The sequence below is a fragment of the Hemitrygon akajei genome, chromosome 4, assembly GCF_048418815.1.
Source record: "Hemitrygon akajei chromosome 4, sHemAka1.3, whole genome shotgun sequence".
Lineage (NCBI taxonomy): Eukaryota > Metazoa > Chordata > Chondrichthyes > Myliobatiformes > Dasyatidae > Hemitrygon > Hemitrygon akajei.
In genome coordinates this window covers 196,708,786-196,733,277 of record NC_133127.1, presented here as the reverse complement: position 1 = coordinate 196,733,277, position 24,492 = coordinate 196,708,786, and the positions used below count along the sequence as shown (strand labels likewise).

At 46.7% G+C, this 24,492-nt stretch overlaps 1 protein-coding gene across 4 annotated transcripts in view; it reads left to right on the top strand.

Annotated features, from left to right (window-relative positions):
* Positions 1–23,646, top strand: part of LOC140727095 (folate receptor gamma-like) — a 45,408-nt gene extending 21,762 nt beyond the window's left edge. For 3 of the 4 annotated variants that reach the window (XM_073044349.1, XM_073044348.1, XM_073044347.1), the window contains exons 2-6: positions 4,206–4,335; positions 5,179–5,313; positions 8,441–8,629; positions 15,137–15,272; positions 16,702–23,646. In XM_073044349.1, coding sequence (XP_072900450.1) covers positions 4,210–4,335; positions 5,179–5,313; positions 8,441–8,629; positions 15,137–15,272; positions 16,702–16,991 — 876 coding nt within the window. In that variant the 5' untranslated portion in view covers positions 4,206–4,209 and the 3' untranslated portion in view covers positions 16,992–23,646. The remainder of the gene's footprint in view (positions 1–4,205; positions 4,336–5,178; positions 5,314–8,440; positions 8,630–15,136; positions 15,273–16,701) is intronic. The other variant, XM_073044350.1, reaches the window with a different exon arrangement.
* The last annotated feature ends 846 nt before the right edge of the window (positions 23,647–24,492 follow it).

Below are 24,492 nucleotides of genomic sequence, written 5' to 3'. Positions count from 1 at the left end.
TGGGTGACTTACGTATCCTTGGGTCTTTCAGCTTTGAGCACCTTCTCCCTTGTAATAATAACTGCACTCACTTCTCTGCCCTCACACCCTTCAACATCTGCACACTGCTAGTGTCTTCCACAGTGAAGACTGATGTAAAATGCTCATTTAGTTCATCAGCCATCTCCTTGTCCCCCGTTATTCCTCTGGCCTCATTTTCTAGTGGTCCTATATCCACTCTCATCTCTCTTTTACTTTTTTATATACTTGAGAAAGCCTTTACTATCCACTTCGATATTGTTTGCTAGCTTGCTTTCATGTTTCATCTTTTCCCTTCTAATGATTCTTGTAGTTGCTTTCTGTAAGTTTTTAAAATATTCCCAGTCCTCTCTCTTCCCACTAATTTTTGTTTGGTTGTATGCTTTCTCTTTTTCTTTTACATTAGTTTTGACTTCCCTTGTCAGCCACGGCTGTACTATTTTGCTATTTGCATACTTCTTTGTTTTTTGGAATGCATCTTTCCTGCACCTTCCTTAGTTTTCCCAGAAACTCACACCATTGCTGCTCTGCTGTCATCCCTTCCAATTTACTTTGGCCAACTCCTCTCTCATACCACTGTAGTTTCCTTTACCCCACTAAAATACTGCTAAATCAGACTTTACTTTCTCCCTATCAAATTTCAAGTTGAACTCAGTCATATTGTGATAATTGCCTTCTGAAGATTCGTTTACTTTAAGCTCCCTTATCACCTCCAGTTCATTACATAACACCCAATCCAGTATAGCTGATCCACTTGTAGGCTCAATGACAAACTGCTCTAAAAAGCCACCTTGCAGGCATTCAACGAATTCACTCTCTTGAGATCTATTACCAACCCGATTTTCCCAATCTAGCTGTTGGAAGCCATGGGCTCCACTCAACCTTGGAAAGAACTCCTTCAGCCTCCATGCGATCTTGCTCACTGGCTACTTCATCAGCGATGTCATAAGGAACCAAATAGGTTTACAAACCTTGTGTGCAGCATTTTCAATTGGCACTATTTTACCCTTGATATGTTTTGAGTTTTCCGATGCCAGCCCTGAACACTTCTGTGGCATCATCCAGTACCACTTTTAATTTGCTTCCAGTTTACTCTTGGAGGGGATATGGCATACAGATTGTGGGTGGATCTCCAAGCAAATTGTAGTTGTCCCAGCCAGTCATGGCCCTCCAATGTGGCTTGTTGGTTGTTGCATTTCACTGCGACAAATGTCGTTCCCACAGGAGTTACTTTTTCACCAGGGTAGGTACTTAGTCAGATATCTGCAGGCTTCAGTTCACTATCTGAAATGCTGCTCAAATTCATTTTGTGGAATGACTGAAACAGCCAATCTAGTGACCAATTCCATTTTAATTAGTTTTCCATTCACTTCTGGTGTGAGTTATATCGCTTGTCTGTTGTTAGTTTTCACTTAGTAAATCTCGAGGCTACCCAGTCGTGTCACTATCATCATTATCAGATTTTTCATCAATAGCTTGCAGATTAGTACTTGACTGTCTATCTTTTTCTCTTCCCTGTGCAGTCCATTTATTTTTGTCTGCCCAGCATGCTCTTTGTATGTGTCCTACTTCATTGCATTTTCTGGAAGATTCACCTTTAAATCTGTATCGGTCTGGTGTACATGGGCCCTGCCACAACAGTAACACAATTTGTTCAGCCAGGCAGGTTTCTGTTTAGACATTGCAATTTTGTTCACGCTCACATCCGTCCCTGACTGCAACTCCTCAACTACCTCTGAGTGCTGTTTCCATTGTTACAGTGATTTCAACTGCTCCTTTAAATGTCAGTTGTGCTTCATTTAGGAGCCCTGTTTGAATGCTTCCTTGTGAGATTCCACAAAATGAATGATTCTAAGTGCATCGTTAAACCCATCACTGAACTGACAATGCTCAATTTCTACAATTCAGCCACGTAAACTGAAATGGGCTCACCTTCGTTTTGATTCTGCTTATCAAGTCAAGTCACTTTTTATTGTCATTTCGACCATAACTGCTGGTACAGTACACAGTAAAAACGAGACGTTTTTCAGGACCGTGGTGTTACATGACACAGTACAAAAGCTACACTGAACTACGTAAAAAAAAACACAGAAAAAAACTACACTAGACTACAGACCTACCCAGGACTGCATAAAGTGCACAAAACAGTGCAGGCATTACAATAAATAATAAACAAGACAACAGGGCAGTAAGTTGGTGTCAGTCCAGGCTGTGGGTATTGGAGTCTGATAGCTTGGGGGAAGAAACTGTTACATAGTCTGGTTGTGAGACCCCGAATGCTTTAGTACCTTTTCCCAGATGGCAGGAGGGAGAAGAGTTTGTATGAGGGGTGCGTGGGGTCCTTCATAATGCTGTTTGCTTTGCGGAAACCGCAGGTAGTGTAAATGGCAGGAAGAGAGACCCCGATGATCTTCTCAGCTGACCTCACTATCCGCTGCAGGGTCTTGCGATCTGAGATGGTGCAATTTCCGAACCAGGCAGTGATGCAGCTGCTCAGGATGCTCTCGATATATCCTCTGTAGAATGTGATGAGGATGGAGGGGTGGGAGATGGTCTCTCCTCAGCCTTCGCAGAAAGTAGAGACACTGCTGGGCTTTCTTTGCTATGGAGCTGGTGTTAAGGGACCAGGTGAGATTCTCCACCAGGTGAACACCAAGAAATTTGGTGTTCTTAATGATCTCTACTGAGGAGCCGTCAATGTTCAGTGGGAGTGGTTGCTCTGTGTCCTCCTGAAGTCAACAACCATCTCTTTTGTTTTGTTCACATTCAAAGACAGGTTGTTAGCTCTGCACCAGTCCATTGGCCGCTGCATCTCCCCTCTGTCAGCTGACTCGTTGTTCTTGCTGATGAGACCCACCACGGTCGTGTCATTGGCGAACTTGATGATGTGTTTCGAGCTGTGTGTTGCCGCACAGTCGTGGGTCAACAGAGTGAACAGCAGTGGACTGAGCATGTGAAACTGGTTATGAAACCGAGAACAATCTGCAATTAACAGTGGTTTTGGTTTCAAGTATTCCTGCATTACTTTCACTGTGTCAGCAAAGCTAACGTTGACTGGTTTGGTTGGAACAGTCAAACTCCTAAACAAACTGAATGCTTTTCCATCCAATGCACTCAACAAAACTGGTACTTGTTTCTCATTGGATTGGTTTTTTTAACTTGACCGTTTCTCACTACAATATTTTTAACTGGAGTGTTTTGCTGCACTTCAACAGGTAGGTAGTCTTCTCAGGTTTGTTTAAAACAAAACTTCGTCGCCACTGTTGTGTTTTTTGACTCCAAAATATAAAACTAATTGTAAGAAACAGACAGGGGGTCCAGGAAAATAGGTATTAGTTTTGTATTTTTACTTTAAGCGCGGTGAACGCGTATGACATGGCGGTGTATGCCATTGACATAGTTTGTATGTGCAGGTATAACACACACACACCACTCTCTGTATAAAATAATCTATGTCTGACATCTTCTCCTCCCCCCCAATACTTTCCTCCAATCACCTAAATGTCCTCTGGGTTGGTTACAGGGATGATGTACTGAGGGATTTTGGGATCCAAGTCCATGACTTCCTGAAAGTGTCTGAACAGGTCAAAAGGGTGGTTAAGAAGGTATGGCATGCTGGCCTTTATTAGTCAAGGCATTGGGTTCAAGAATAAGAAGCTTTAAAGTTGCAGCTTTAGAAACCTCTGGAGTATTGCATACATTTCTGATCAGCTCATTCCAGGAAGGATTTCGAGGCTTTGGAGATGGAGCAGGATGTTTACCAGGATGCTGGCTGGATTAGCAAGTTGGACAAACTTGGGCTTTTTTCTCTTAAATGTCCCTAATATATCTGCGCCTACCATCACCTCCTGGCAGCACATTCCACACACCCACCACTCTCTGTTTTAAAAAACAGTGCCTCAGACATCCCCTGTGCTTTCCTCCAATCACTGCAAAGAGAAAAGCATTAGTGTCGTTTCCAATCACTTCCTCAGTGACTATGATCACTTGGCACTACGGTCAACTTGTTTGGTTCTAATCGTGTTCTTTCTTCTAAAGCAAAGTGTGTACAGTACAATTCCTGTTTAGTTTTGGTTTTTTTGTGTGTATGGGTTATCTGATGCTCTGTGATGTTGCTGCAGGTAAGTTTATCAGTACACCTGAGCACACATGGACTCGTGCTGATGACAGTGTGACTCTCTGTGCAGGGAGATGCTGGCGTTGCTGCTCGTGGTTCTGCCGTTGACTCTGGCAGCAGACAGGGACATCCTCAACATCTGCATGGACGGAAAACACCACAAGACAAAGCCGGGCGTCGAGGGGAGTCTCTTTAAACAGGTAAATGGGACGGGCACATGCAGAGATTGTTTAATTGATTGATTTATTTATTTAGAAATTCAACACGGAACAGACCCTTTAAGCCGTGCTGCCAGCGACCCCCGATTTAACCCTCCCCTAATCACAGGAAAAGTTTTACAATGACCAATGAACTTACTGACCAGTCCATCTTTGGACTGGGAGGAAACTGGAACACTCAGAGGAAACCCATGTATTCCATGGAGAGCACATACAAACTCCATACAGAGGACCACAAGACCATAAGATACAGGAGCAGGATTAGGCCATTTGGCCCATCAAGTCTGCTCCACCATTTCATCGTGGCTGATCCATTTTCCCTCTCAGCCCCAGTCTCCTGCCTTCTCCCCGTATCCCTTCATGCCCTGACTAATCAAGAATCTATCAACCTCTGTCTTAAATATACATAAAGACTTGGCCTCGACAGCTGCCTGTGGCAACGAATTCCATAGGTTCACCACTCTGGCTAAAGAAATTCCTCATCTTTGTTCTAAACTGAAGCCCTCTATTCTGGTCCTCAAACTCCCATCTTAGGAAATATCCTCTTCACATCCTCTTTTCGTATCATCTTTAATATTATTGGTTAGCTTACTTTCATATTCCATCTTTACTTCCTAATTATTTTTTGTTGCCTTCTGTTGGTTTTTTTTAATAAGTTTCCCAATCTTCTAACTTCTCATTAATTTTTGCTCTATTGTAAGCCCTCTCTTTGACTTTTATGTTGGCTTTCACTTCTCTTTTTAGCCATGATTGTGTCATCTTGCCTTTTGAATAGTTTTTCCACTTTGTGACATATATATCCTGTGTTTTCCAAATTTCTTCCAGAAATTCCAGCCATTACTGCTCTGTCATCATCCCTGCCAGTGTTCTTTTCCAATCGATTCTGGCCAGCTCCTCTCTCATTCCCTTTACTCTACTGTAATACCGATACAACTGACTTTAGCTTCTCCTAGTTGCACGGTGAGTTCTATCATATTATGATCACCTTCCCCATAGGGTTCTTTTATCTTAAGCTCTCTAATCGATTCTGGTTCATTGCACAGCACACAGTCCAGAATAGCTGATCCCCTAGTGGGCTCAACCATGAGCTGCTCTAAAAAGCCATCTGGTAGACATTCTAGAAATTGCCCCTCCTGTAATACAGCATCAACCTGATTTTCCCAATCTATCTGCATATTGAAAACGCCATGACTAATGTAACACTGCCCTCTTGGCATACATTTTCTATCTCCAGCTGTGATATGTAGATCGCATCCTTACTGCTGTTTGGGTGTCTGTATACAACTCCCATCAGGGTCTTTTTACCCTTGCAGTTCCTTGGCTTTATCCACTATGATACAACACCTTCCTTTGTCACCTCCCCTGCAGCCAAAGAGGATTCAAAGATCATAACTACTGCTCCAGCGACCTGAAGTGGGTGCAGTTACTATTACAAGGGAGAAGGTGCTCAAAAAGCTGAAAGACTTAAAGGTACCTAAGTCACCCGGACCAGAGGAACTGCACCCTAGGGTTCTGAAAGAGGTAGCATTAGAGATTGCGGTGGCATTAGAAATGATCTTTCAAAAGTCATGGATTCCAGCATGATGGCAGAGGTCTGGAAAATTGCAAATGTTACTCTGCTCTTTAAGAAAGGAGGAAAGCAGCATAAAGGAAATTATAGACCAGTTAGCCTGACCTCAGTGGTTGGGAAGATGTTGGAGTCAATTGTTAAGGATGAGGTGAATGGAGTATTTCGTGACACAGGAAAAGATGGGACAAAGTCAGCACGCCTTCCTTCAGAAAAATCCTGCCTGACAAACCTATTGGAATTTTTTGAGGAGATTACGAGTAGGATAGATAAAGGGGATGCAGTCGTTGTTGTATATTTGGACTTTCAGAAGGCATGTTGGCCTTCATAATAAGGGGAGTTGCGTATAGGAGCAAAGAGGTCCTTCTGCAGTTGTACAGGGCCCTGGTGAGACCACACCTGGAGTATTGTGTTCAGTTTGGTCTCCAAATTTGAGGAAGGACATTCTTGCTATTGAGGGAGTGCAGCGTAGGTTCACGAGGTTAATTCCCGGGATGGGGGGACTGTCATATGTTGAAAGATTGGAGTGACTGGGCTTGTATACAGTGGAATTTAGAAGGATGAGAGGGGATCTGATTGAAACATATAAGATTATTAAGGGATTGGACACGCTAGAGGCAGGAAACATGTTCCCGATGTCAGGGGAGTCCAGAACCAGAGGCCACAGTTTAAGAATAAGGGGTAGGCCATTTAGAACGGAGTTCAGGAAAAACTTTTTCACCCAGAGAGTTGTGGATCTATGGAATGCTCTGCCTCAGAAGGCAGTGGAGGCCAATTCTCTGGATGCTTTCAAGAAAGAGTTAGATAGAGCTCTTAAAGATAGCGGAGTCAGGGGATATGGGGAGAAGGCAGGAACGGGGTACTGATTGTGGATGATCAGCCATGATCACATTGAATGGCGGTGCTGGCTTGAAGGGCCAAATGGCCTACTCCTGCGCCTATTGTCTATTGTCTATAATATACTGTCCTCACTCCGGCCATTCCTGTTTGGTTCGATATAGTGTCCTCACTCCGGCCATTCCTGTCTGGTTTGATATAGTGTCCTCACTCCGGCCATTCCTGTTTGGTTCGATATAGTGTCCTCCGGCCATTCCTGTCTGTTTCGATGCTGCGTCCTCACATAATATATGGAAACTGCAGCAAACTGCAGGATCATTGACTGCAGTCTCCCATTATGCAGGACTTGTGTCTGCAGGCAGGAATTTTTGTAGACATGGTCCACCCTACCAACTGTCTTTTCCAAAAGCTCCTGGAAAGCAATATCAGGTTATTGAAACAAAAATTTCACACCATCTTAAGCTGTGGAGGCCAAGTCACTGGGTGTATTTAAAGCAGAGGTTGATGGGTTCTTGATTAATCAGGGTGTCACAGGTTACGAGCAGAAGGCTGGAGACTGGGGTTGAGAGGGTAATAACTCAGCCATGTTGGAAAGGTGGAACACACTCAATGGGCCGAATGGCCTAATTCTGCTCTTATGTCTGATGGTCTAAAACGTTTCTACCTCCAGGCAGTTAATCTGATCAACCGTTCTAGTTAATCCCATACTTCACTGTAAACACCTTAAACCACTTTTTATAATACTGTTTACATTGTAAATATACATTGGTATTGATGTATTTATCCACATTTTATTCTGTATTCATACTTTATACCTCCAACTTTATGTTTTATACAAGGCTTTATTCTTCTATTTGTTGGATGTTATTTTTTGTTGCTTGTCAAACCCTGACCAACACACCACAGCAAATACCTAATATGGTGGGTTCCGGTTTATCGGGGCGGCTGCTTATTTGGAACAAGTCTTAAAGAACGAAAACTAGTGAGAATATAGCTGCATTCCCTTCATTTATTTGGGCCACTATGCATTTTAATTGGGACAGGACAATGTTGTCGAACAGTTTCTTACTAGTGTCTGTCGTATGCACTACTCCGTGCTTAGAGCAAACAGTTTCGGTTGTGCGTGCTTTGTGTTATCAATTTAGGACCAACAGACACTGATTCAAATATCAGTGATTTTTGATAATTTTGTTTTTATTTTGACCTTTTAAAAAAGAAATCAGACCCTTGCCAAGATGGTGCAAAAAGATTTGACACGAGCCGGAAAAAAGTTACCTGAGGAGTCTGCACTGATATTGTTCATTAAGAGTCAAATACAAAACTCGGCAGGGTACACTGGATGAGTTCCTCCGACAATAATTATTAGGAACTAAAACTTGTTTTATTGTACTGTATATTGTTCTGTTTTTCATTTTTTGAAATAATTTGTCGCTCAGTTAAATGGAAGTTTGTCTTTTTTTTTATTCCTTTTTAACAATTTCCATGCAAGTTCAGCTAAATGGAGCAGCTGCTTGATTGGGCCAAAACGTACCTGTCCCCATGTGTCCCAATTAACCAGAATCACTGTACATGTAAATGCATATGGAGAATACAGCTGATCCTATAGTCTGGGCTGTCCACCTGTGATGCCTCATCCTACAGAATATTCAGTGACCTTGCTGTCTCGTGTCTGTGTGCCTGCAGTGTGAGCCATGGAAAGAGAACGCCTGTTGTACAGCCAACACCAGCAAAGAGGCACACAATGACCAGTCCTTACTCTACAGATTCAACTGGAATCACTGTTACAACATGTCAGAGAGATGCAAGAGGCACTTCATCCAGGACAGCTGTCTGTACGAGTGCTCCCCCAACCTCGGCCCCTGGATTCAGAAGGTGAGATGCCTGTGATGGTCCTCAGGGTTAGACCAGGTTTACTGTATGGATTCCTTGTGGAATATATGAGCCAGTTTTAAAAAGTGGATGGTGCCTGTCAGGACTTGTCTGCAGAGTCAGTTGGAGACAGTTCTTGGTGGACTTTACGTGCCAGTTTTAAAAAGCGAGCAGGGCCTGTCTGGACTTGTCTGTGGCGTGGGAGATTGCGAGGTGAGTTGGAGACAATGCCTAGTGGACTTTACGTGCCAGTTTTAAAAAGCGAGCAGGGCCTGTCTGGACTTGTCTGTGGCGTGGGAGATTGCGAGGTGAGTTGGAGACAATGCCTAGTGGACTTTACGTGCCAGTTTTAAAAAGCGAGCAGGGCTTGTCAAGACGTCTGCAGAGTGGGAGATTGCTTGGGTTTACAGTAACAAGGGTTAATTAGCAAGGGCCAATAAAAGAGAAGTGGGGTTTAACAGAGCGGCCATTGTTGGAGCTGGGAGTGGACAGTGTTAGAGTGGTCAGGCTTTGGCTCAACAGGCTTGGGCAAACGCAGGTACAGGCTAGAACTTGTTTGAAAAGTTAGAGGCATAACAAGTGTAGTTCGGGCAGTGGAAGGCTTCTCCTGTGAGATGTGGGATTTCAGAGTACAGCACAGTCTCCCTGAGGACTAAATATACAGGAAGTGAATCCAACTTCAGCTCCAGACTGACAAGGTCAAGAAACTGGAGCTGGATGGTCTCTGGGTCATCTGGGAGATGAGTTTTTTACTGAGGTGATCACACCCGGAGTGCAGGCTTCAGAGAGCAGATGGGAGACCACCAGGAGAAGTAAGGGGAGTAAGTAAGCAGTCGGTGCAGATTTCCTCTGAGGCTAGTTCCCTCAGCAGCAATTATACACGTTTGGATGCCTCTGGGAGGGGGTGGGGGTGGGAGTGACCCACCAGGGCAGAGCAGCAGCAGTCAGGCGAGTGGAAATGTGGCCGTCTCTGAGGCTCGGCGAGGAAGGGTAAAGTCAGGCAGAGTGGTAGTGGTAGGAGACTCGATAGTGAGGGTGACACGCAGGAGATTCTGTGGCCATGAAAGAGAAGCCAGGATGGTGTGATGCCTCCCAGGTGCTCGGGTCCAGGATGCAGAAGATTCACAAGAGGGAGGCTGCGCAGCCAGACATTGTGGGCACCAGTGACACAGGTAGAAGGGGGGAAGGGGTCCTGGACAGTCAGTATAGGAGTGCAGGGAGAGACTGAGGAGCAGGTCCTCCAACGTAGTAATCTCTGGATTACTCCCAGTGCCATGTGCTAGTCAGGGCAGGAACAAGATGATTTGGGAGATGAATGAGTGACTGAGGAAATGGTGCAATGATTTCTGGATCATTGGGACCTCTTCTGGGGAAGATCTGGTCTGTACAAAAGGGACAGGTTACACCTGAACCCAAGGGAGACTGATATCCTTGCAGGCAGATTTGCTAGAACTGTTGCAGAGGGTTTAAACTAATTTGACATGGGGGCAGAAACCAGAGTGACAGGGCTGAGGATGGGGCCGTTAGTATGCAACTAGACGCTGTGTGTAGGGAGATTGTTAGGAAGGATGATAGGGCAGAATTGCAGTCAGTGGGATGAGGTGAAGAGTAACTGGGGATAAAATAAAAAAGGGTCATGAAAATAGACTGAAAATGTTATATTTGAAAAACACACAGTATATGGAATAAGGTAGGTGATCCTGTGCCACAGTTAGAGATTGGCAGGTGTCATGTTGAGGGCATCACTGAGACGGGACTGCGTTAACATCCAGGGATGCAACGTATCAAAAGGATAGGCAGGTAGGCAGAGGGGTTGGGGTGCCTCTTGGAAAAAATTGAAATCAAAGCCTTAAAAAGAGGTGACTTAGGATGAGAAGGTGTAGAATCCTTGTGGGTAGGGTTAGAAAGCTGCAAAGACCTTGGTGGGAATTATATACAGGCCCCCCAAAGCGTAGCCAGGATGTGGGTTATAAGATAGACAGACGTACTTTATTGATCCTGAGGGAAGTTGGGTTTTGTTACAACCGCACCAACCAAGAATAGTGAAGAAATATAGCAATATAAAACCATAAATAATTAAATAAAAATAAGTTGATCACGCCAAGTGGAGATAAGTCCAGGACCAGCCTATTGGCTCAGGGTGTCTGACACTCTGAGGGAGGAGTTGTAAAGTTTGATGGCCACAGGCAGGAATGACTTCCTATGACATTCAGTGTTACATCTCGGTGGAATGAGTCTCTGGCTGAATGTACTCCTGTGCCTAACCAGTACATTATGGAGTGGATGGGAGTCATTGTCCAAGATGGCATGCAACTTGGACAGCATCCTCTTTTCAGACACCACCGTCAGAGAGTCCAGTTCCACACCCATAAGTTTTAATGGGAAATAAAAAAGGCGAGTAATAAGGGCGAAGTTACAGTAGACATGAGGAATTTCAATATGCAGGCAGATTGGGAAAATCAGATTGGTGCTGGATCCCAAGAGAAGGAGTTTGTAGAACGCCTGTGAGGCGGCTTCAGAACAGCTTGTGGCTGAGCCCACTGGAGAATGGTAATTCTGGATTGGGTGTTGTGTAATGAACCCAATTTGATTAGGGAGCTTAAGGTACAGGAGGTAGTGATCATAATATGGTAGAAATCTGAAATTTGAGAGGGAGAAGATAAAGTCAGATGTAACAGTGTGACAGGAGAGTAAAGGGAGTTACAGAGGCGTGAGGGAGGAGCTGGCCAAAGGGGACGGCAGCAGGTATGATGGCAGATCAATGGCTGCTCTTTCTGGAAGCAATTTGGAAGGTGCAGGATAGACACATCCCAAGGAAAAAGTATTCTAAAGGGAGGATGAGACAACTGTGGCTGACAAGGGAAGTGAAAAAGCAAAAATCAGTGGGAAGTTAGAGGATAGGAAAGGTTTTAAAAACCAACAAAAGGCAACTTAAAAAAAAAGATAAGGAGGGAAAAGATGAAATATGAAGGTAAGCAAAGATACCAAAAGTTTTTTCAGATATATAAAGAGTGAAAGAGAGGCTATTGGACCGCTGGAAATAACACTGGAGACGTAGTCGTGGAGCTCTACAAGGCACTGGTCAGACCACACTTGGAGTACTGTGAGCAGTTTTGGAAAACTTTATCTAAGAAAAGATGTCCTTATATTGAAGAGGGTCCAGAGGAAGTTCACGAGAATGATTCTGAGAATGAGAGGGTTAATGTATGAAGAACGTTTGATGGCTCAGGGCCTGCACTCACTGGAGTTTAGAAGAATGGGGGGTGGTGGGATTTCACTGAAACCTATTGAATATTGAAAGGCCGAGATAGAGTGGATGTGGAGTGGGTGTTTCCTATAGTGGGGGAGTCTAGGACCAGAGGACACAGATAGAGTAGATGTGGAGAGGATGCTTCCTATAGTGGGGGAGTCTAGGACCAGAGGACACAGATAGAGTGGATGTGGAGAGGTTGTTTCGTATAGTGGGGGAGTCTAGGACCAGAGGACACAGATAGAGTGGATGTGGACAGGATGGTTCCTATAGTGGGGGAGTCTAGGACCAGAGGACACAGATAGAGTGGATGTGGAGAGGATGTTTCCTATAGTGGGGGAGTCTAGGACCAGAGGACACAGATAGAGTGGATGTGGAGAGGTTGTTTCCTATAGTGGGGGAGTCTAGGACCAGAGGACACTGATAGAGTGGATGTGGAGAGGATGTTTCCTATAGTGGGGGAGTCTAGGACCAGAGGACACAGATAGAGTGGATGTGGAGAGGGTGTTTCCTATGGTGGGGGAGTCTAGGACCAGAGGACACAGATAGAGTGGATGTGGACAGGATGTTTCCTATAGTGGGGGAGTCTCGGACCGGAGGATACAGATAGAGTGGATGTGGAGAGGATGTTTCCTATAGTGGGGGAGTCTAGGACCAGAGGACACAGATAGAGTGGATGTGGAGAGGGTGTTTCCTATGGTGGGGGAGTCTAGGACCAGAGGACACAGATAGAGTGGATGTGGACAGGATGTTTCCTATAGTGGGGGAGTCTCGGACCGGAGGACACAGATAGAGTGGATGTGGAGAGGTTGTTTCCTATAGTGGGGGAGTCTAGGACCAGAGGACACTGATAGAGTGGATGTGGAGAGGGTGTTTCCTATAGTGGGGGAGTCTAGGACCAGAGGACACAGATAGAGTGGATGTGGAGAGGGTGTTTCCTATGGTGGGGGAGTCTAGGACCAGAGGACACAGATAGAGTGGATGTGGACAGGATGTTTCCTATAGTGGGGGAGTCTAGGACCAGAGGACACAGATAGAGTGGATGTGGATAGGATGTTTCCTATAGTGGGGGAGTCTAGGACCAGAGGAGACAGATAGAGTGGATGTGGAGAGGATGTTTCCTATAGTGGGGGAGTCTAGGACCAGAGGACACAGATAGAGTGGATGTGGAGAGGATGTTTCCTATAGTGGGGGAATCTCGGACAAGAGGACACAGATAGAGTGGATGTGGAGAGGATGTTTCCTATAGTGGGGGAGTCTCGGACTAGAGGACACAGATAGAGTGGATGTGGAGAGGATGTTTCCAATAGTGGGGGAGTGTAGGACCAGAGGACGCAGATAGAGTGGATGTGGAGAGGATGTTTCCTATAGTGGGGGAGTCTAGGACCAGAGGACACAGTTAGAGTGGATGTGGAGAAGTCTAGGACCAGAGGACACAGATAGAGTGGATGTGGAGAGGTTGTTTCCTATAGTGGGGGAGTCTAGGACCAGAGGGCACTGATAGAGTGGATGTGGAGAGGATGTTTCCTATAGTGGGGGAGTCTAGGACCAGAGGACACAGATAGAGTGGATGTGGAGAGGATGTTTCCTATAGTGGGGGAGTCTAGGACCAGAGGACTCAGCCTCAGAATAGAGGAACATCTATTTAGAACAGAGATGAGGAGGAATTTCTTTGGCCAGAGGATGGTGAATCTATGGAGTTCATCGCCAGAGATGGCTGTGGAGGCGAAGTTATTGGGCATGTTTAAGGTGGAGGCTGATAGGTTCTTGATTAGTCAGGGTGTCAAAGGTTACAGGGAGAAGGCAGGAGATTGGGGTTGAGAGGGATAATAAATCAGCCATTTTATGGCAGAGCAAACACATTGGGATGAGTGGCTTAATTCTGTTCTTATGTCTTATGGATAAATTCCACACTGTCCCCACTCTGAGCATGTGTGATGGGTTAGTGCAGAGAGAGCTTCACTCTGTGTCCGACCCTGTGAGTGTGTGATGGGACAGTGTAGAGAGAGCTTCACTCTGTGTCTGACCCCGGGAGTGTGTGATGGGACGGTGTAGAGGGAGCTTCACTCTGTGTCTGACCCTGTGAGTGTGTGATGGGACAGTGCAGAGGGAGCTTCGCTCTGTGTCTAATCCCGGGAGTGTGTGATGGGACATTGTGGAGAGAGCTTCACTCTGTGTCTGACCCTGTGAGTGTGTGATGGGACAGTGTGGAGGGAGCTTCACTCTGTGTATGACCCTGGGAGTGTGTGATGGGACAGTGCAGAGGGAGATTCACTCTGTGTCTGACCCCGGGAGTGTGTGATGGGACGGTGTAGAGGGAGTTTCACTCTGTGTCTGACCCCGGGAGTGTGTGATGGGACAGTGTGGAGGGAGCTTCACTCTGTGTCTGACCCCGGGAGTGTGTGATGGGACAGTGTAGAGGGAGCTTCACTCTGTGTCTGACCCTGGGAGTATGTGATGGGATAGTGTAGAGGGAGCTTCACTCTGTGTCTGACCCTGGGAGTGTGTGATGGGATAGTGTAGATGGAGTTTCACTCTGAGCCTTCCCTCTGCCATGCTGCTTTATAATGGGATGGTGCAGAAGGAACATTGCCCTCTCTATCCTGTCCGTGTCCTGAGAATGTGTGGTGGGGCAGGGTGGAAGAAGAGTTTCTGTTGATATTGGTGCAAAAAGAGAGGTACTGTTCATGAGATGGACTGGTGGAGGAAAAGAAGTTGTTCCTGAATCACTGAGTGTGTGTCTTCAGGCTCCTGTACTTCCTTCGTGTTGGTAGCAATGGGAAGAGGGCATGTGCTGGGTGATGGGGGTCCTGAGTGATGGATTTAGAGGCATCATCATTTGAAGTTGTCCTCGATGCGGAGGAGGTTTGTGCCCATGGTGGATATGGCTGAGGTTGTAACTTTCTGCAGCTTTTCCCGATCCTGTGCAGTGACCACTCCACACCAGACAGTGATGCAACCAGTTAGAATGGTCTCCACAGTACCTCTGTAGAAATTTGGAAGTGTCGTTGGAGACGAACCAAGTCTCCTCAAACTCGTAATGAGATACAGCCACCATCGTGCTTCTTTGTAATTGCATCGTTACGTTGTCTCAGAGCAGATCCTCAGCCACATTGGCATCCAAGAACTTGAAATTACTTTTTGTGATGTATGTGTGGAGATTTGTAAGAGGTCCATCAGCCGTCAGGCCATTCTCTCTCTCTCTCTCGAAGCGCAGTGCTTGTGAGGAATAGCGTGTCACTTCTCTGTATCTGTGACAGGTCGATCAGTCTTGGAGGAAGGAGCGAATCCTGGATGTTCCGATCTGTAAGACTGACTGTGAGGAGTGGTGGCAGGACTGTCAAGAGGACTACACCTGCAAATCCAACTGGCACAAGGGATGGGACTGGTCCTCTGGTGAGTATCCCGGACTGGATTCTGGCGAGCTGTCCCGGACCGGGCTCCAGCGAGCTGTCCTGGAATCCCGGACCGGATTCCAGTGAGTAACTTTGTTTCAAACACAGTAGCAGTGCTCTGGTGAGTCATCAGGAACCGATTCTCTGCTGAGTATTTTGATTCAAATATAGCACCCCAGACGGGGAGCCCTGGTGGCTCCGGCTAGATGGTGGGGGACTAGATAATGGATGCAGCTTTCCTGCAACTGTACTCCTTGTGAATGTGCTCGATGCTGGGAGGGCTTTGCCTGTGACCGGGCCATATCCACTCCTTACTGCAGCCTTTTCCATCACTGGCCATTGATGTTTCCATAACAGGTCGTGATGCAAACTAGAGAGTATCTGCAGATGTTGGAAATCTGAGCAACACACACAAAATGCTGGAGGACCTCAGCGGCCAGGCAGCATCTATGGAAAGAGTACAGTCGGCCCTTCAGCCCAAAACATGACTGTACTTTTTTCCATAGATGCTGCTTGGCCTGCTGAGTTCTTCCAGCATTTTGTGTGTGATGCAGTCAGTCAGGATCCTTCCCACTATACATCTATAGAAGTTTGTCAAAGTTTTGGTGACGTGCCAAACCTGCAGAAACTTTCTAATAGAGTCGAGGTGGCCAAGCTTCCCATCGGAGCCCGTCCCATTTGCTGTGTTGGACCCAAATCCCCGTAGACCTTCTGTTAGACGAACCTGCCCAAGTATCTTTTGAACATTGGAGTTGTATCAACCTTAACCACTTCCATGTTCTCGTGAACCTCCTCTAGACCTCTCCACATTCTTCGTGAGATATGGAGCCCAAACCTGCTGGAACAACTTACCCCACAGGCCCCTTTCATTCTTTCTGCTCTCAACGTAAACCTTTGCCCTCGACTTTGGACTCACCTAACCTTTGACAGAGACTACCTATCCTACCATAATTTTAAAAACCTTGATGGGTCACCCCTCAGTCTCCTTCACTCCAGGGAAAACAGTCCCAGCCTGTCCAGTCTTTCCCAGTAACTCAAGCCATCCAGGCTTGGCAAATCCCGGTGAATCTTTTCTGCAACCTCTCCAGATTACTTCTCGTGTGGCTTACTGTACAGGGGAGTGTATGGTGATGCACTTTGGCAAAAGAAAAAGGCCTGGTCTGTTTTATAAATGGGGAGAAAATTCAGAAATTAAGATTCAAAGGAAGTTGGGAGTCCTCTTGCATGATTCCCTGTTGGGCCTCCTGGTTTTATATTATATGGCCAGTGGGGGTAACAAAGTCTCCGTATGCCCCACCAGGCGCTACATTCAGCTTGGTAATTGGTTCTCCAGCTCTGTGTGCTTGCATGCGTGTGGTGTGCGTATACGTGTGCGTGAGATTTTGTCTCTCAGTCTCCTCTTTCATCTTCTTTGTTAACTCTCTCGTCAGGCACCAACCAGTGTCCGGAAAACTCCAAGTGTCAGAAGTTTTCGGAAGTGTTCCCGACTCCCCGGGACCTCTGTGAGAAGGTGTGGAGCCACTCCTACAAGTACACCCCACACGATCGGGGGAGTGGGAAGTGTATCGTCCTGTGGTTCAACGCGCGTGTGAAGCAAAACCCCAACAAGGGGGTGGCGCAGTACTACGCTATTCAGAAAGGGCTGATGTCAGCTTCGAGATCTGTCTCCCCCTGTCATCTCATCTTGTTGCCACTCCTCCTTGCTGGAGCCTTGTCCTAGCTCCCAGAATGAGCCGCAGGGAGGGACTGTGGACGGACTCTCCCTCCTGGGGGCTTACTTTTGCACACCTGAGCTCCAGTGCACACGTGATTTAACCAGCCTCGGTCTCCAGTCAGCTGCTTCAGACGGACAGCGTCCGAGCAGACGGCTGTGGACTCGGCAAACGTCTCCAGAAAGTCCCGAGGAACTTCACGGTGGCTGGAGGGTCTTCACAGCGTGATCACCAGTCAAATGTAGAAAACAATCGGTGCACAGTGAGATCCCACAGACAGACACTATTGACCGTACAGTGTTGGTGGGGGTGGGGGTGAGTATTCTGGATGTTAGAGAGTATCCCACTCTTTGTTTTTCCACGTAGTGACTGTGGGATTGATTCCAGAGGAACGATGTTCCTTGGTTTAAGGAAGATTCATAGAACAGTACAGTCCCTTCAGCCCACAATGTTGTGCCAACCCTTTAACCTACTCCAAATCACACCAACCATTCCCTACTATATAGCTCTCCATCTTCCTCTCATCCATGTGTCTATCTGAGAGTCTCTTCAGTGCCCCTAATGTATCTGCCTCTACCACCGCCCCTGGCAGGGAGTTCTCCGCACCCTCCCAGCGATCCGGGTTCTATTCTCGCCTCTGTCTATAAGGAATTTGTACGGTCTCCCTGTGATTCCGTCACTTTTCTCCAGGTGCCCCAGTTTCCTCCCATAGTCCAAAGTCGTACGGGTTAGCAGGTTAACTGATCACATGGGTGTGATTAGGACCATAAGACACGAGCAGAATGAGGCCATTCAGCCCATCGATTCCGCTCCACCGTTCCAGCATGGCTGATCCCAGATCCCACTCAGCCCCATACATCTGTCTTCTTGCCATATCCCTAGATGCCCCGACTAATAAGGAAACAATCAACTTCCACCTTAAATATACGCATGTACTTGGCCTCCGGCCGGCTGGTGGCATCGTAGCATCAGTGCCGGACTTTGGAGCGAAGGCTCCCGAGTTCGAATCCAGCCGGCTCCCTTGCACCCTTCCCATTTGTGCTGGGTTGAGTGTCGAGCTAGCAACTCGGCCTGGTAAAAATAAGAATGCCTGCTAAACATTTGGATAAACATAGCTTAACAGGACAAAGTCAGCATGGCTTTACAAAAGGGAAGTCAAGTTTGACAAATTTGTTGGAGTTCTTTGAGGACATAACATATAGGGTAGATAAAGGGGAACCAGTGGATGTGGTGTATTTGGACTTCCAAAAGGCATTTGACAAGGTGCCACACCAAAGATTATTACTTAAAGTAAAAAATCATGGGATTGGGGATAATATTCTGGCATGGGTGGAGGATTGGCTTTCTAACAGAAAACAGAGAGTTGGGATAAATGGTTTATTCTCAGACTGGCAGTTGGTGACTAGTGGTGTTCCACAGGGGTCGGTGTTGGGACCCCAACTCTTTACAATCTACATTAATGATTTGGAGAAAGGGATTAAGTGCAACGTATCGAAGTTTGCTGATGACACAAAGATGGGAGGGAGTGTAATGAGTGCGAAGGACATTGAAACCCTGCAGGGGGACATAGATAGGCTGAGTGATATGGCAGACATTTGGCAGATGAAATATAATACTGACAAGTGTGAGGTCTTGCACTTTGGCAGGAAAAATAATAGAGCAAGTTATTATCTAAATGGGGAGAAACTGGAAAGTGCTTCTGTGCAAAGGGATCTGGGGGTCCTGGTGCAGGAAACACAAAAAGTTAGTATGCAAGTGCAGCAGGTGGTCAAGAAGGCCAATGGAATGCTGGCTTTTATTGCTAGGGGGATGGAGTATAAGAACAGGGAGGTCTTACTGCAGTTGTACCGGGTATTGGTGAGACCACACCTGGAGTACTGCGTGCAGTTCTGGTGTCCATATTTAAGAAAGGACATACTGGCTCTCGAGGCAGTGCAGAGAAGGTTCACTAGGTTAATTCCGGGGATGGGTGGGTTGATGTATGATGAGAGGTTGAGTAGATTGGGACTCTACTCATTGGAGTTCCGAAGAATGAAAGGCGATCTTATTGAAACATATAAGATTGTGAAGGGGCTTGATCGGGTGGATGCGGGGAGAATGTTCCCAATGATGGGTGAAACTAGGACTAGGGGGCATAATCTTAAAATAAGGGGATGCCGTTCCAGGACTGAGATGCGGAGAAATTTCTTCACTCAGAGGGTAGTGGGGCTGTGGAATTTACTGCCCCAGAGAGCTGTGGAAGCTACTACACTCAATAAATTCAAAACAGAGATAGACATTTTCCTGGATAAAAATGGCATTAGGGGATACGGTGAGCGAGCAGGTAAGTGGACATGAGGCTAGGTTTAGATCAGCCATGTGATCTCCTGGACCAGTTTTCGATAGCCTGGATGGGTCGGAGAGGAATTTTCCAGATTTTTTCTCTTCAATTGGCAACTCGTTTTTTTTCCCCCGGGTGATCACATGGGTTTGGGCGGGATGAATAATAAAATGGGCGGCATGGTGCCCTGTTGGTTGGCACTGTTGCCTTGTGGGTTTCGGTGAAAACTAGAGTTAAGATTGGATCAGCCATGATCTTGTTGAATGGCGGAGCAGGCTTGAGGGGCCGATTGGCCTACTCCTGCTCCTATCTCTTATGTTCTTATGTTAAAAAAACGCTGTCACGACGGCGTCCCAATGACTCCACTCAGAGTTGAGGGCTTTCTTCTTCTTGGCCCTCCATCACAGTCTGTGGCAGAGCATTTCACAGATTCCCTAAAAGAAAAATTCCTCCTTACCTCTGTTCTGAAGGGTTGCCCCTCCAGGTCTGGATACCCCCACCATAGGAATATCCTTCCACCTTCACCCTATCCAGTCCTTTCAACATTCAGTGTGTTTCGGTGAGTTGGGCGGCACGGGCTCGTTGGAACAACGTTGTAGGTCAAAGGGCCTGTATAAATAAAAACCACCGAGCACAGAACAAAGAACATTACAGCACGGCACAGGCTCTTTGGCCCTCAATGTCGTTCCGGCCTTTCAATCTACCCCTTCCCTCCCACTTAACTCTCCATCTCCCTTTCATTCATGTGCCTATCTGTTGAATGGCCCTAACGATTCTGCCTCAACCACCACCCCGGCTGTACGTTCCACACACCCACCACCCCGGCTGTACGTTCCACACACCCACCACCCCGGCTGTACGTTCCACACACCCACCATCCCGGCTGTACGTTCCACACACCCACCATCCTCTGTGTAAAAACTAACAATCTCTGACACCCCCCCCCCCCCCATATACATTTCTAAATCACCTTCAAACTAACAAACCCTTACAAACATACAAACCCTTTGTATTAGCCATTTCCACCCTAGAAAAATGCCTCTGCTGTTCACTCAATCTATGCCTCATCATCGTATTTCTCTTGGTCAAGTCACTCTCGTCCTCCTTTGCTCCAAAGACAAGAGTCTGAGCTTGCTCAACCTATTCTCCACAGACACGCTTTCCAATCCAGGCAGCATTTTCCTGCACCCTCTATAAAGATTTCGATCTCCTTCTCCTCCAGCTCCAGCTGTGCCACCCTCCCTCAGCACTACCCCTCCAGTGTTCTCCTCTATGCCACAGACACTCAGCACAGGTTGGGTAGCGACCTTGTGGAGTGTCTGCGTTCACTCTGCACAAGTAACCTTCAGCTCCATTCCCCCACTGAGCTGCGTCTGCCTCCCCCATCGTACCAACCAAGCCCAACACGGGCGCGAGGATCACCTTTGGCCTGGATGCTTGACGGCCCTCGAGACTCAATAAGTGAAGTCAGTGGTCTGAGATAACTTCCCACTCCACCTGCATCAGCAGTGGTAATGTCCGGTTGAGGAGCAGGTGACGCTGGTGTGTTGTGCCATCACTCTGGAAGGGGGTGGAGATGCAATCTGTGTTTAGTGACCTTTCATTGAGGCTGGGGTATTGTCTGCCTGGGTTTAGGCCCTGTATCTCCCCATAGTTGCTACCTGATCTGTTGAGTGTTTCTGGATTTTGTTTAAGATTTTTTAGCTTCTGCAGGTTCCTCGCCCGTTCCTAGTTCTGGTAAAACTCCATAAGACATAGAAGTAGATTTGAATTTGGTTCCACCATTCCATCATGTCTGATCTATTATTCCTCTCAACCCCATTCTCCTGCCTTCTCCCTGTGTCCTTTGATGCCCTGACTAATCAAGAACCTATCAACCTCCACTTTAAATATACTCAATGACTTGGTCATCTGTGGCAATAAATTCCATTTGTACTTCCATAAAGTACAAATCTTATTAAAAGGTATCATTTAAAAAGTGGTCTCCACCAACAGTTCAGGATTGGCAGGGAAGGGGGCAGAAGCCAGAATAAGATGGGAGTGGGGAAGTACAAACTGCCAGGTGAGAGGGAAGCTGGATGGGTGGGGGAGGGGACGAATTAAGAAGCCGGGAGGTGATAGGTGGAAGAGGTAAAGAGCTGAAGAAGAATGAATCTGATAGGAGAGGAGAGTGGACCATGGGAGAGAGGGAAGGAGGAGGGGAAGCAGAGAGAGATGATGGGCAGGTGAAGGGAAGGGATGTGAGGAGAATCAGAAAGTGGAATAGAAAAAGATAGAATGGGGAGCGATTAATACATTATCTGAAGTTAGAGATGGTACGGCCAGGATGGTGGTAGCGACAGATACATTAGGGGCATGTATGCGACTCTTGGATAGGCATGTGGATGATAGAAAAATGGAGGCGATGTGGGAGGGAAAGGTTAGATTGATCTTGCAGTAGGTTAAAATGTTGGCACAACATTGTAGGCCGAAGGGCCTGTACTATTCTTTGTTCTAATTCTCCAACTACAGAAACTAGCTCCTTGCTTCACAGATGATGCCTAAGCCAGCGAGATTTTTTTAGTGATACAGTGAGGAGTAGGCCCCAAATCACAAACAAGAGAAAATCTGCAAGGTGCTGTAAATCCCAGCAACACCCATAAGTGCTGGGGGAATTCAGCAGGCCAGGTGGCATCTATGGAAAAGAGTACAGTCGATGTTTTCGGCCGAGACCCTTCGAGCTACGCTGACCCCACAACCCCCGACTAACCTAACCACTGGACAGCCTATGATGACCAATTACCCTACCGGACATTTCTTTGGACTATGGGAGGACAGCAGAGCACCCGGAGGAAACCCACACATTCACAGGGAGGACTTAGAGAGGCTTCTCACAGAACGGAGCTGGAATTGAGCTCCAAACTGTGCCCCCTCTGAACTGAACTCCAAACTCGGCGATGCACTGAGCTGTAATAGTGTCGCGCCAACTGCTAACTTCCATGGCGCATTCTGTTTCTATTTGCGTGAAATATTTGGTTGACATTTTGCTCTTCGTGGGATCTTGCTGTGTACAGATTGGCTGAGGTATTCCCTGTATTTCTGCCACAACTACGTTTCGCAGTCTTCCGTTTGCTGTGTGGTGCTTTGGGAATTCTGAGCCAGGGTAAGTGTCCGTGAAAAACAGGCAGTTTGTGTGATAATCGCTGTTTACGTTGGCATTTTTTCGATCTCTAACTGCCGGATCTAGTTTGGGACTGCAGTGTTACAGGTGTGCTGGTTATTCACGGTAAATGCAGACCCATGATTCAGATCCAGGGACGGATGGGAACCGGTCGATGGTGGTGTTTCCTCGTTCTGGGTGGGAGAGGTGGTGGGTTTGGGAGGGTCTGTCGGAGTAGTCCAGGTGAGTTACCGTGGTGCGTTTTGTTGACGGTGCACATTGTGCGCCGGTGGCGGACGGGATGCCGATCGAGCGGGCTGCTTTGTCCTGGACAGTGTCGAACTACTCGAGAGTTGCTGGAGTCACCTCCCCAGACCAGCGGAGAATCCATCACACTCTCCTGACGTGAGCCTTGTGGACTCGGGGGGGCTCGGTAGCCTAGCGGTTAGCGTAAAGCCTTACAACGCGAGCAACCCGGATTCAATTCCTGCCGCTGGCTGTGAGGAGCTTGTACGTTCTCCCCGCGACCCTGTGGGTTTCCTCCCGCATTCCAAAAACGTACAGCTTAGGGTTTGTAAGTTGCCAGCTGCCCCCAGCACGTCCTCGACTGTGTTGGTCATTGATGGAAGCCTCACATCAAATCAAATTCAAATTTAGTTACCATTCAACCATACATGAATACGGCCGCACGAAACAGCGTGGGGCCAGGGTGCAAAACATAGACAACACATTCAAAATAGCGAGCAAAAAACAAACAAATGTAGTCCCCGACCCTGGGCAACATGTCCTGCAAATTGATTGCACAGATTACCCGCGGTGTGTAGCCGCGGTACCCAGCCTGTCATTCTGCTGATTGAACACTAGTGGGCAGCACGCTGCGCCGCTGTATGATGCATTTCACTGTACAGGTGACCAATTAACTGAGCTTTAATCTTTAGGTAGTGGATGGGCTTTGGGAAGCCGCTTATTCCGACATTCATTTCTTTAAAATGCTGCATAATACGAATAATATTTGATGGAAGTATTTTAATATTTCAGACCATTTAATACAACCTTTAACATATTAACGCTCCCACCCATTGCCAGTAAGTGCCAAAATTCTTTTTTGTGATGAACGATGTCTTTACATTTTGCTTTCTACCTGTCGCTTTTGCTCTCGAACGCGACTGAAATTATTAAGAAATAAATGATTTCTTGAACAGCAGCGTCTGCCTGGTGTTTAATGATGTTAATGAACGAAAGGTTCAAAGTAGATTGGTTATTAATGTACTGTTCAGAAATGCCACCATATACAACTCTGAGATTCATTTTCATGTGGGCATACTCAGCAAATACAAGCAACATGATAGAATCAATGAAAAAACACAACAGGACAGACAACCAATGTGCAAATACTCAAAAAACCCACAAAATAATAAATTAACAAGTATCATGGACGTGAGTCATTGAAAGTCCATTGGTTATGGGAACAGTTTAATGATAGGGTGACTGAAGCTGTCTCCTCTGGTTCAAAAGACTGATGGCTGTGGGGTAATAACTGTTCCCGAACCGGTTGGTGTTGGTCCTGAGGCTGCCACTGTGTCTATGCTTGCTCTTGCTCTTCTGCTTTCTTCCCTCCATTCACTCGGGCATGGACAGGAGTGGGTTGGAAGCTCCCCCCACCTCCCCACCCCAGGGCCAAGATGTCTGAAAACTGAGGGGACAAGTTCAGAGAATCACCTACCTAGAAATAGGCCCTTTGGCCCATCGTGCCTGGGCTACTCATCGTACTACCCACACTTAACACCACGGACCAGGACGCAGTCTGCAGGCTTCTATACTTCGGTGGCTGATGTGTGTGCCCAGATAAGTATGGTTATAGACACACATACCAAGATTCAGCAAAAAGCTCGTCTTTCTCATTACGCGGTGCACTGAGGTGGAAGATTTAGGGTGGATTAATGCCAATTCCAGTACACACGTGTAAAAGAGAATGAAATAATTGTTACTCCAGATCTGATACGGCACAAAAAAAACCCACAATGAGATAACGTATCAGAATCTGGTCTAA